At 33.0% G+C, this 13,599-nt stretch overlaps 1 protein-coding gene across 9 annotated transcripts in view; it reads right to left on the bottom strand.

Annotated features, from left to right (window-relative positions):
* Positions 1 to 13,599, bottom strand: part of LOC116336818 (hemicentin-1) — a 57,855-nt gene that overhangs the window by 3,753 nt on the left and 40,503 nt on the right. For 4 of the 9 annotated variants that reach the window (XR_004200743.1, XR_004200744.1, XM_031760964.1 and 1 more), the window contains exons 19-22: positions 13,060 to 13,093; positions 9,524 to 10,434; positions 8,999 to 9,100; positions 8,291 to 8,385 (exon numbers count right to left, since the gene is read on the bottom strand). Coding sequence is in view for 5 of the 9 variants with exons in the window: in XM_031760964.1 (XP_031616824.1) it covers positions 8,291 to 8,385; positions 8,999 to 9,100; positions 9,524 to 10,434; positions 13,060 to 13,093 (1,142 nt within the window). In the remaining 4 variants the exon portion in view is untranslated. Of the gene's footprint in view, positions 1 to 312; positions 391 to 4,880; positions 4,985 to 6,473; positions 6,885 to 8,290; positions 8,386 to 8,998; positions 9,101 to 9,523; positions 10,435 to 13,059; positions 13,094 to 13,599 lie in introns of those variants that run through there. The other 5 variants (XR_004200742.1, XR_004200745.1, XM_031760966.1 and 2 more) reach the window with 5 other exon arrangements.

Here is a 13,599-nt window from a genome sequence, read left to right as displayed (position 1 = left end):
AGAGAGAGAGAGAGAGAGAGAGAGAGAGAGAGAGAGAGAGAGAGAGAAAGAATGGGAATATTCGTTAATCAACCGAAAAACAATGGTTAAATATATTATTGTATTGATTTCTGCATTTCAATAGATGACACAATTTAATAATTCCACGTTAAAGCATATATGACTTCGGTGGGTATGAAATGATAGATTTGAAAAGCACGATTTCTTCTTTTATTTTAATGCCGAACAGCACATATTCAGCACCAATTGGAAAATGACGACAAAACCGAGACAGGTAAAAGCAACTTTAATTACTTGATTATCTCAACTTACCGATTAGTACCGAAAATAGTTTAGCCAGATGATGAAAGATAATTCTCTAATGTAGATGAGAAGGCAAGGTTAGGGAATCTGTTATTTTGAAAGCAAAGCAAAATAGTAATTTAATGGAAGAATGAAAAGAAAATGAATGCAAACAACACAGCATCAATTTTTCAACGTTAATCAAATGCCAATGAAACACTTTTCATTGTTATTTTTTGTTTTATTATAATCAGCAAATTAATTTACTCTTTTCACACTTCAGAGCCGTTAATACACTACATACAATAACTCTATCTCTCTTGATTAGTATTTATATCCACATTAAGCTGTTTCACGTGTGAATGTGTGTTGCTTTTCATTCGTTCTGTATGACTCTATATCAGAAAATATATTTAGCTGCCGTCATCTGGATATTTCAGCGCATCTGGATGCCGTCAGCAGATGATGCGGATTGAAAACAATAGAAGTGATTGTTATAGTAATACCAGTATATAACAAGCTTATATACCTATAACAATCACTTCTATTGTTTTCACTTTGTATCATCTGCTGACGATATCCAGATGAGCTGAAATATCCAGATGACGACAGCTAAATATATTGTCTGCTCTATATTCATGGAATGTTTAATCTATTCAAATTTTATACAATTCGGAATCAGGTTAACAAAAATCAAACTAGTTCTATTTGATAGATGCACTATACACACAATTTTTCAATTGAAACAAAATACAGTAGACATACATAGTTTTTCCCTTTTTTTCCATTCGTTGAAATGAAAATAAATGTAAAAGCTTATGTTTTATATTGGGACATAGATGGAGGCAAACATATACGTGTGATTGGTATTATTCAAATGTGCAAATGGGAATTGTGTAAGTCCGTCTGTGAATTTATTTAGCATAAATTGATCTTAATAATGTATTCCTTGCGTTCTAACACGACTTTTCACAAATTGGTTCAGCTTACTGACCATTGTTCATTATTTCCACTTCACACAATGAAAAATTGTTGCACAAATATAACATCATCCCTTACAAACAAACAATCAATCAAATTATATTTAGATTAATCAATCAATATATATATGTACAATATAGTTGACAGCCTCATACATAAACAATTATATGACAAATTATTCGCAAATTTCTCCTATTCACTTGTATATTTTCGGAAAATGAATTTTTTTTTCGAAAAAATTTGAATTTTTTTCTCTCAAATTTCAAGACACTATTATGCATCAAGAGAAACATGTTTTTTTGTTGCTTTTTAAAGGCTGATCAACTCTTAAAATAAAATTAAAAAAATTCACAATAAAATCAAACTTGAGAGACGAATAATAACGGCTCTCATTAAACTTTGGTGTTTTAATATCATTTTTTACAGAGAATCCCAATTCACCAATAAAAAATTGAAATCTAAAACGAGACTAAATCTTACTTTGAAGTATTAAGAACGCGGCCAAATCTTATAACTAATCTTAAATCTTTTTTTTTGGAATGAAACAACATATTTTATTTCCTAAATAATAAAGCTAAATATTTTCGCTAAATAGACACTATTTTTTTAAAATGAAATTTGCTAAGGCTTCAATTAAATATATTGAATTCATTATATCGAAATAAATACATAAATAAATATTTCAATCTCTTTTTTTATTCATATAAATAGATTTTTTTTTCAATCGTTATAAAAATGTCGTGGGAACAAAGTTAGCAGATTTTGTCTGGACGATCATGTCTTTTTCCATGATACAGCATAAATTGTGAGAAAAAATTGGATCAAAAAAGCGCTCATGCTAAAACAAAATAATTCAAAGTTTTCGTCCAGAAAAAAATCGTTCTACTCTCAAATTTTATCTAAAAATTAAAGAGAATGTCAAGTTTAAAAATGGAATTTAGGCCTTCTAATCACCGAATTATGACAAGAAAATGGGGGGTAAATCATCACATATTCTGGAAAAAAAATTGTCTTAAGAATATTTTCAGCACTGTAAGTGTGTTTGTACAGTCACTTCCAATAAGGAAATAATATTCATTTACTAATATACGGATGTACTACTACTCATAATTCATTTAATAAAATCAATACTTCTCCATGGGAGAATAGGCTTGTCGGATTTTGTTTGTCTCTGAGATTTCCAATGCCATAATTTGAAATTTCTGTGCGTCCTCACCGAAAAACTCAAATTGTGGATAGAGATATCCGACAAGCCTAATGTGGAATGTGTAATTAAAATGAATCATCCTAGAAATTATAGTTTATCGATTGCATTTGTGCTTTGCAAGTGAGAAAAGAAATACTCAAAACGAGTTCAACATCATCATAAATACGACTATCCATCAATAATGTATTATAATATTGTATATCTGTTTTATATTTGCTAACAATGTTTAGAAAAAATGATAATCATTCTCGTACACATATTTTTCTTTTATAAAACATTCCATAAATAAATGAAATTCTATCCATTAGTTATCAAGCTAAAAATGTTGCATCAATTTGCATATCGATTATTTCAAAATCGTTATCAACCGTTTTCTAATACGCTCTGCTCTATTCATGTCGAATGTAATCGACATAATTCGAAAACGATATTTTTGGAATATACTAAATTGAATAATATCGTGATATTTATTTTTACACGCATTTAAAATGGAATGCTAAGATTTCAAATGCTGATTTCATCAAATCTCAATGTTGCATATTGTGTTGCTGTTGCTGTTGATGACGATGCCGATGCCGACGATGTCAATTGATTGTTCATTGGTTTGTGGTCCCCTTTGGCATTTTGGGCATCGCAAGCCGTTTGCCATTCAGAGTTAGTATTGCTCGTGGTACCATTGACATTGTCTTCATTTGAATCGCTATTATTATTTCGATCATTTCGGTGATGTGGAATTGAATTAACATTGTTGTGTGTTGGTAACGGTGCCAGATCAGCATAATGAATTTTACGTCGATTTACGGTGAGAACGGATGAAGGAGCAGCAACCATCGTATTCATTTTGTTGGTCGAATTTTGAAAACTTTCTTCGTTATCACTTTGCCATTGATTCAATTTTGAAAATGTTTCAACATTCGATATGTGACGTTTTAGGCTTGTGCCACATATGCGTGGCATTGAAAGTGTGTCAAAATTATATCGTTCATCATGGTTGTCATCGTTTAAATTGTCTCCATTGTCCTCGGAATCGTTGGAACCTTTTGGTGACGGAATAATTGGTTTGAATGCACTTTTCTCGCTAAATGGCTTGAATACTAACGGACCTTGATTTTTATATCGTTCCTTTGTCGATACTTGCTGCTGCTGTTTATGATGATGATAATGCTTTGATTGCTGTTGCTGAAATTGTTCATGCTTCAAAACGCCGGCCACCGTTTGTGATGGTTGAAAATGAAAACTGTGATGTTTACGCAATGGAAGCTTAACGGGACGTCGATTCGATGATGATGATGCTGATGATATTGATGTGTCATGACCGTTATTTTTACGTGGAAATAACTCTTTGGGCACAAGTATTTGCTGGCGACGACTTGACGTTGTGAATGGATTAGTAGGCATAAATCGCTAATTGATCAAAATCAAATACAAAAAAAAAAGAACAAGAGGAAATGCAGGTTATACAGATGTTAAATGTATATAATTAAAAAAAAAGTCATGATATTTCCATCTGGAAATTTTGGAAGCAGAAAAATAAAAATGAAATGTGAATGTAGGACGATTAGAAAAGCGCACACACAAACCTCATAATTAAAAGCTGTTGTCGCGAAACCGAGTTTTGTGTTCGGTGTTGTTGTAATGTTGTTTTCCGCACGATATTTGCTATTTGTGCCCGTTCCACAAATCGATGCATATTTTGGAAGATTCATGTAAACCGGTGCACTTTGACAGTTTCGTGGATTATTACGTGGTGCTGGTACGGGTGTTAATTCATATGAACTATTCGATATGCCCGAATCACTTCGATAAATGCTGTTGGCATCGTTCGCTTCACAGTAGAAACCATCGATAACGGTTGAACCATATTCGAGCGATGCATTCACAAGATTCTCGTACAATGGTTGCTGATTGAATGTTAACTTACGCAGTACGGATGTTGATTCAGCATCGGAATCTGAATGATGTGACTTCGACGAATGCAAATACGGCATGGTTGAATTATTAATAACAAGTAATTTTTGTTGGGTATTAAATGTTGGATTAGTGAGTGCAGTTTGGTGGCGACGGCACTTATTTAAGCGCAACGAATAAAATTGTGGTGTTTTTCGCGCGCTCATTGATTTTAGTGAATTGAATTTCTTATCGGCCATAGTGCAGTGCATTGCAATCGATTTTGTTCGAGGCATTGATAATGATGAAAATGAAACGGCGTGATGTTGTGCCGATGATGCGATAGACGTTGGCGGCGGCGGTGGTGGTGGCGGCGGTGGTCGCACCAAATTTCGTTTGATTTGATTTAATGATTTTGGCCGCTTTGCCAGAAATGGATTTTGCACAGCAGTCGACTTAATTGGATCGTTATCAACAATAGCATTGTTGCAATCCGCAGATACTTGACTACTGTTAAAATGGTTGTTGGTCTTGTGCTGCTGTTGTTGTTGTTGTTGCTGTTGCTGGTGGTGTTGTTGTGCGATGCCAGCAAATGTTGCTGTTGTGGTCGCTGTGCTATTATTCGAACTATTTATGTGAAGAAAATTTGGATAAGTCGATAAATTGGTCGCTGTATTTGTGCTACTATTTGAATTTGATGATGGAAAACTATGTGCCAGGTTGTAACAATAGGTTGGTGGTGTTTGTAGTGTTGACGATGATGATGTTGCCGATGTTGTTGTTTTTTGCCGTGGTGCCACTCGCACAACATTTCCATGTGTCGCGTTGGCTGGCGTATAAAACTGCTTTGCCCACATATACAAAAATGGTTTTTTTTTTCATTATGAATAAATACAACAAAACAAAAAAAAAAGAAAGATTGACCTTTATATTCTCACTTCCGAATATCACCGGAAATACTTGCGGAAATGTACAAAAGTTTGATTGTCGAAATCGGAGTGTCCAGGAGAGACATCAATGGAGAAATAAAGAGAGATAGAGAGGAAGATGAGGGTGTTGGAGGTAAAACATGGTGGTAGCGGATGGATAATTTTTACTGAATGGGTTAGAGAGCAGTGATTTTTGCTTATTGTAATTATATGGAAACGAACCTGTTTCATGGCTCGAGCTATTTCCGCACACATTCCGGGAATATTTTGTAGTGTTAATATCTATACTACTATTACTATTTTGTCAACATAGTTGAAGGTGCAAGGTACATTACTATTAGTGTCAGCGCTGTCAATGAACTTTAGTTCGTTCGTAAGAAACAAAAATTTGTTTTGTTTTGTTCGTTCGTTGTGTTTGTTGAGCAAAAAGAATGAACAAACATTGAATTGAATGGGCTAAAATACAAGTCGAGTTTTTATTCTAAGCCGATCAATCAAACTATAAACGAGCGAACCATTCGTTCGTTTTTGTTTGTTGACAACACTGGTTGGTGCATTAAGTTTTATTCGCTAGAAAAATCAAACATTAGATTCATAGGGCCGCAGGAAAAACCGAATTTTTATTTTCATTTTGCTTACATGCACACAACACACATCCACTACATTTCTTAGGCATCCAAAACATCCAGTACATGCTTTCATAGAATTGATTTGTCAGTTCTATTTTATTGATTTGTCAGTGGGCGGATACATTGCAGTGCAACATACATTATAACCAAGAGCATGCCATCCATAGTCATAAGCAGAGTATTTTTTTTAGCATCAAAGTTTCTGATAATCACAAGTGCAGCTTTTATCCGAATATGAAACATGGAGCTTCTAAAAACCGCATCAATCCGCCGGGAAATTCAAACTATTTTTGCGGAAGTCATCTTCAAAATCAACAAACATGGCAAACAGTGAAATAGTGATATATATATATAGAAAATTAAATGAGATAACCAACATGGGATATATCTATTCTTCTATTTTTCAGTAAATGTATAGAATACATGTATGTGTGTATGTGGTATGGTGGTGAAACCGAAATGATATGGTTTTGTGTGTGTATGAAAGTGGTTCGTTTGTTGTTTTTATTTTGTCTCCTGTGGTAAGGAATTTTCAACCACACGCATTCATCAACATACCCACTTTGTTAATTGTTTGCATCCGATGAATGTTTGCAACGTTTCAATCAGTTTTCAATATTACGATCATAGGCATAGCTTCGTTACAGTTGCGTACATTCAAAAGTGATAGTGTCCAGAGATGCAATTCTCCAATTTTCCTTGCTCAATTGACTTTTCTGGCATATTGATTAGATTGATCTCATTTTTTTTGCGGTATTTGAAGACGCGGCACTTTGGATGGAATTACTTTGTTTTTCGATTTGTTCGTGGTCGATATGTTTGGTAAATGTGTGGTATAACGGACGCACTTATTTACGTTTCATAACTGGTTTTGTTTTTGTTATACCAACTTTTAAGCGGCATTTGCTTGTAAATGGTGCATGTCATATGCGGAGATGATGATTTCAATGATGTTAACAATAAAATTTCCTGCAAAAAGATATTTTGATGCGCCATCGCAAAAGAAAATTTTCATCGCATTTTGATCAAAACAAACAAAAAAAACACATCATTTAAATTTTGGATAAAAAAAACTGGTTATTATGCATTTAAAGCACATTTCTCGGAATGAAAATGAACGATTTGAAATGGAAAAATTCGAGAGAGAGAGAGAGAGATAATGAGAAAGATAAAATTTGGGTTAGTGGCCAAATTGTAATAAAATTTGGATATGCAATGAGCTAAATTGTGGATCTGTTTCCGGGAAAATAAACTCAATTCGGATTCTAGCAAACATGCCATTCTACCACACATACACACAAATATACATCATACAAATGATTGAAAATTTTCTAGAATATTATCTTTTCTTTTTCTTCATTGCAATTGTTGGTAAACTAGTATTCAACTATTTCACCTTAACTAACTCATTTATTAGGGCAGGTTCATATGATTGTTTGAACAAATTACTTAAAAAAAACATTCCACTGATTTGTGTTGCTTTCAAATTGAATTTTGAATTCGACCAATGAGTTTAATTCACTTTAATTAAGAGGTTAACCGTTCGGTTTTAAATGAAAATACTTTAGGCATTAATTGTGATAATTAATTTGTTTCTCTGCAAGACCACTCTTAGTTGGTGCCTAAAAAGGAGCTGAAAATGATGCTAATGTTAGCTCCATAACGCTACTGCAAACGTGCTACAAAAAGGCATGAAAAATTGCCCAGTATTCTGATTTACATCTAACTGAATTGGATTTTATCGCAATATGTTTGCACTGTGAATGTATGTGAGTGCATACGTATTCTATTTCATGCTAATTTATTAAGTCCCATATGTGTTAAAATACATTTCAAAAGCGTATTATGCATTATACAATGTAAGCAAACGTATGCTCGTCATCTAATGCAATTTGATGTGAGCAATGCACATCTTCTTTGATTTCTTGTATTTGATTTTTGAATTTTACTGATATCTTGTTGATTTTCTTGAGAAGTTCTCTGTGCGCATTTGTGCAAAACTATAAATTTTATTGCTTCAAGGTGAATGCTTTCAGATGTACACGAAATTAATTCAAATTTTGTTTTTCATTCAATATTAACATGAAAAATCCAAATATTTATTGAACGAGAGCATAGTAATGAATAAGAAAAAACGAAGCCTGTTTTGCGATGCGAATGTGCGTTATATCAAAATGAAATGTGAATGAATGAATCAATGTGAGCGTGAATAAAAAAAAGAGCTACGATAGGCACAGCATGAGAATATTTTCAAAGGATTTCCCATTAGAATTAATTTTTTCTATTTATACACAATACAGATGCATCAGACTAACGAAATGAATTGGATTTAAAAAAAATGACGATACCAATAATAACAGGAAAAAAATACTCACTTTATTTGGTGCTGTCTGGAGTCCATGAAACGGTAGATTTTCATACTCTCCAGGATCCGTTAACAGATCGGCCCCCAGCGATGATTTGCCGCGTGCTGTACATTGAGAATAGAAAAATTGGAAATACAAATCAAATGAATTTAATCTAAACGTTTCGATAAAAAAAATAGAGTCCCAATTCGTTTCTAGTTTTGCAACGTGTGAATTTTCTTCATTTTAGAATGTACGCTGATTTCAATTGAAAGCAGCGACATTTGTCAAACGTATTGTATACACGTGTGCAAAAACGAATTTTCACCGCCCCCAATAAGTAGCATCAATTTAGCTTTTCTAAAATGGGAAGTTGCAGTTTTTAAGCGTACATTTTCATTAAAAACAATCAGTTTTCAAAAATTGATTAAAAAAATTCCATCTCAAAATGTTGATAAAAAAATCAAAACCAAAGCAAAAAACAAAATAGTAACTAAAGCAAACGAGCATTTTTTTTTTTAAAAGAAGCTAATTCCATACTATTCAAGCAATACAGATAAGCACACGACAAAAAAAACATGCAGATAAAATGCTGCTGCTGAATGGTTGAGTGATAGTGAATTTTGTTCTGTTCAGGGTAGTTGTTTAAAATTCTTGATTTTCATTGACTTCTCGTCGATATTGAAGGAGAGTGCGAGATTTGTGTAAACATGAGTATATTAACAAATAATTACTTACGAGATGATGAACTATTTTGTTTCCGTGATTCGATCGAGTCGGTTAAAGAGTCTGATATACTGATCGGTCGTAATGTCACTGGCGTGCGTTTGTAAGTGACAACTATCATACACACATGTTATATATATATATATTTTATGTTTCATTTCATATGTGGAAAAAAATGATAGAAAACAATGATATGTATGATGTTTCTTTCTCGTATAATTCAAATAGTGGAAAGTATAAAAAAAACTCAACATAAAATCAATGAAAGAAATATTTTCAGCGAAATAAATGAACAAAAAAAGTGGTAAAATAAAAGAAAATATTTTTGTCGATAGAAAAGGGACAGTTTTTTGTTTTTATATCTCTTTTGAATTGTGCTTTTTTTTGCAGTAGATTTTTGATGATTATTTTTTTTTTGTCCTGAAATTTTTCATGGTGCACAATTTGTACATTTATAAACTAGAGAAAGTGGTAGTATTTAAACGAAATTCTAATCGAATAGTGATTGAGACAGACGTATTTGTTTGTGATATTTACCACTTTCACTGCATGTAATTCCATTTATTTGGTTTTTAGTTGTGTCACTCATTAGTCCAGTCGTTGAATTGGTCGATTTACCGCTGCCAAACCACCCGGTGGCACGCAATAGGCTCACCGCTCGTTTGTTACTCTTTGCCAGAATGCCATCTTCATTGTTGGTGCCATTGTGTGCATTATTGTTGGTGGATTGTTCTCGTCGCCATCGCAAACGTCCAAGTATGCGTTCGATCAAATTTGAACTGGTGAAACGTAGCAATTCATCATTGTTTGGTTCTGACGTTGTGACAGTTACTGTATTTTGTAACAATCCAGTTGTTGTGTCCACTGATCCAATGACCGTCGAGTTGTTGTTATTGTTAGTATTATTGGTGGTAGGGATAGTTATTCGATTGCCCCCATCCTCTTTGGAACTGTCATCGGATTCAACTTTTGCTGTGATTCCATCCTCATCGATGAGCAACGCTCTTGCAACGGATTTTGTTGTTTTTTTACTATTATTTGTTGTAGAATCGGTTGCACCACTTACATTCGTGGTGGGAGTGGTGGTGATTGCGATGACAGTACTATTTGTTTTTGTATTTCTTGCTGGTAGTTCGGGTAGTGTAATCGGTGTTGATGATAGATTTGTTGATCCACTGCCAACTTTACCGCTAGTCATTGATGTATTTCGTGAATTTGTACTGAGCAACGGTGATGCATAGCTAACATTATTCAAATTGCCACTGGTATTCAATGTTGATGCGTTGAATGGACTTTGGGCACGATTAGCGCACAAATTTTGCTTTGTATCGCATTTAACGTGAACTAGCACACCAGGTCGCAATGGCCATTTTGGTGGACTTTTCGGAATTTCGGGCGCACATGATCTTGATGCAGGTGAGTCAGCTGTTGCTTGTGCGGACAAAACACTGTGTGCATATCCGGTTTCGAATGGATTCCATCAAAGGTTTTTGACCGATATCAAGTTTATTTATCACAATTGTATATGCATAATAAAAGCGATTGAAACGAAAAAAAAATAAACAAACAAATAAAAACATAAAATTATAAAATAATAAATAAATGAAACTGAAAAATGATGATAATAAGCGTTCCAATTATAAACAGGTTTTCATACTCTTCATTTTTTTTGAACTGATATTCACGTTCATAATGTACATATTTGTTTATTTGCTGTCGCTGTAGTAAGTCGTAATTTGTCATTCTGGTTGAAAATTCAAAGAAATTTGTTTTTGGATGAGGGAAGAATTTGTTTTTGATAACTTACAGCTATATATAAAGTCTGATGTGTTCCATTCGCTTACGGCATTAAACGAGATAATACCAAATGACCAACGTAAAAACCCATCTCAACACTCCAATTATATGGATAAATGCCATTCAAATATGCTTGTGTGTACGAATTGATTCATTTAGTTTTGAGCATTCGATTTGCTCGATTGACAGTGATCGAACGGAAAGAAAAGGGAGATTTTTCCTTTGCCATTGAATTTATTGTTATGATAGAATCAACATGTTTTCTATCTTATTTGTTTCCGGAACAAATCGGATTCGTTTGTAGTCTCATCCGAATAAAACTAATAGGATTTGTCGGCGTGGAAAAAGCTCAATTGATTTCGTTATTTTCTTTTTGACTAAATGAAGCGAATCGAATGTTGTCTTTGATTTGTGTTCACATTTAAGCAAATTATCGATGGAAACGATTGTAATGAATGTTCTAATTTTTCAGAATTAACTTCTAAATGAATCGATCGAAGTGATTTTGCTTTTGTGATTTAAATGGATAAAGTTTTCATCAACTGCAACGCAAAAAAAAAACAAACGAACGTAATCAATGGAAATGATTGAAAGTTTGCATTAATTCATTTTAAACGATGATTGATTGAAATCACGCTGTCAAAGTAAAACCGCCTGAAATGAGATTTTCTAGCGAATGCGATGATGTGTGAAATTGGAGTTTCGCATCTTAATTTTGTTTTTACAGAGAAGAAACTACCGTCGTTGTCATCATCATCGTTACGATATCATTTTCCAAACTTTTGTGTATACGGTCGATGTTTTTTTCTCTCTTCATCTTTTCCTTGCTCAACAATCATGAGACCGAAGAAAATAAAATTCGATTGAATCGATCGAATAACTCAATAACAATCAAAATGAATTCATTTATTGCTTTTATGGTCTCTTAATAAAAAAAGGGAATGAATTGAGACCATCGCACCGAATGACTTGCAGATTTCAGATTACGATGGATAAAAACCGAGTTAGACGTATACATGGATAAGTCGTGATGAAAGGATAATGGACAACATCTTGATTTGTGTTCGGAACGGCGTTGGTAGCTTTTTGTTGTTGTTTTATTATCCTTGATTGGAGTGAAATGATGATAAAAGGAAGGCGAAAGAGAGCGTATACCGTACACGGTAGAATGAAGTATAAAAAAAGTTAGAAAATGTTTATGGGTGATGAAAGCGAAATGATTAAAGTCGTATGAATTGAGTGTGTGTGTTTGTGTATTTGTTACATTTCTTATGGAATGGTAACAAATTACGGAACTTCTGCATACAATGAACACTTTCTTATTATGTAAGTCCTTTTATCATTTTGTCTCAAAAAATTCGTCACAACCACAATAATCTACACACTCATGAACACACAAAAAAAAATCAAAATAATAACAATAAAAAATCGAATGGATTGATGGACACAAAAAGCAAGCGTGTTAAATAAAATTAAATCTCACCGAAAACTCACTCATCGACAGCGAGATAGAAAGCACACGCACACATGTGAATTTTGATTGAAAATAACCACAAAAATGTGCAAACATGTAAACTTCATACCAAAAATTGTGCAAATTTAACCCCACATCCCATATACGTTCACACATAAAATCCCACCAAAAGAAGAATGATCAATTCATGTCATTTTATTTTAATAACATATTCGGCATGGTTGATGATGTGGCAACCTCGAACCAGAACTAGAGACGTAACGTTCACATTAGCCAGCTTCATGGCTTGCTCTAGCATTTTTCAATATTTATGGTTTTTATGATTTCAGATGGTGGATTTTTCTGGCTTTGTGATTTGCATTTTTCGGTATGTATATCTCGCATGTTTGTGTGCTCATTTTGCATAAATGCAAAAGAGCCGGTGTTATGTTTTTTTCCGTTCTTTATCACAAAATGTGTGAACGAAAAAGTGTGTGTGTGTGGTGTATATGCATTTTGATGAGAGTGTGAAAGAGAACAAGAAAAGGGAAATAACAAATATATATCTAAACCAAACAACGAACGTTAAAAAAAGGAATTATAACATGTTTTACTAGCAACAAAATACAACGACAATAAACAAAAAATATATGCATTTAAAATGTAAAAACACATGGAACCGGGAAATATATATATATATCATATAGACATAACCAGCAAAAATAAATAAAAATGAGTACATGAAACGATTTTCATTGGATATAAGAGAACAACTGAATTGAACGAACGCAATGCAACGCAACAAAAACAAAATATGGCTTACCTATGTGTTGCACTGATGGACACATCCGTGTGATCTATGGGTGTTTGTTTTGTATATTTTGTTGTTGTTGTTGTTGTTGGCAATTTATATTTTATATATATATTTTTGTGTTTTATTAAATGGAATGTTGAAATATATGTTGAGTTGTTGTTTGTTTGATGCGAATATGTTGTTTGGATTGTTTGTTGGCGGTTATGATGGTTGAGTAATTGTCAAGTTTGTGTATGTATATGTTTTAATTTTTTATTTGAATTGTTAGGCGTGGATTTTCGGTTAAAATACGTTTTGATGATGGCACAAAAAAGCAAAACAAGTTAACATGAAAAAAAAAACAAGAAAAAGTCAAAAAAATCACATATAAATGTTAGTTGATTTTTTAATAAAAAACAAAACCAAAAATAAACACAACATCAAAAAAGGATACTAAAATAATATATTATCGATTAATAAAATTAGAGAAAATCAACATAAAACGCAAAGGGTTTTTTAGTTTTGTTTTTCATAAATGCTCACTTTATAAAATTGAATTGAATTTTTGAT

This window comes from Contarinia nasturtii, unplaced genomic scaffold (assembly GCF_009176525.2).
Source record: "Contarinia nasturtii isolate CC-2019 unplaced genomic scaffold, AAFC_CNas_1.1 Cnas_scaffold_187, whole genome shotgun sequence".
Lineage (NCBI taxonomy): Eukaryota > Metazoa > Arthropoda > Insecta > Diptera > Cecidomyiidae > Contarinia > Contarinia nasturtii.
This window is presented reverse-complemented; position numbering and strand designations above follow the sequence as displayed.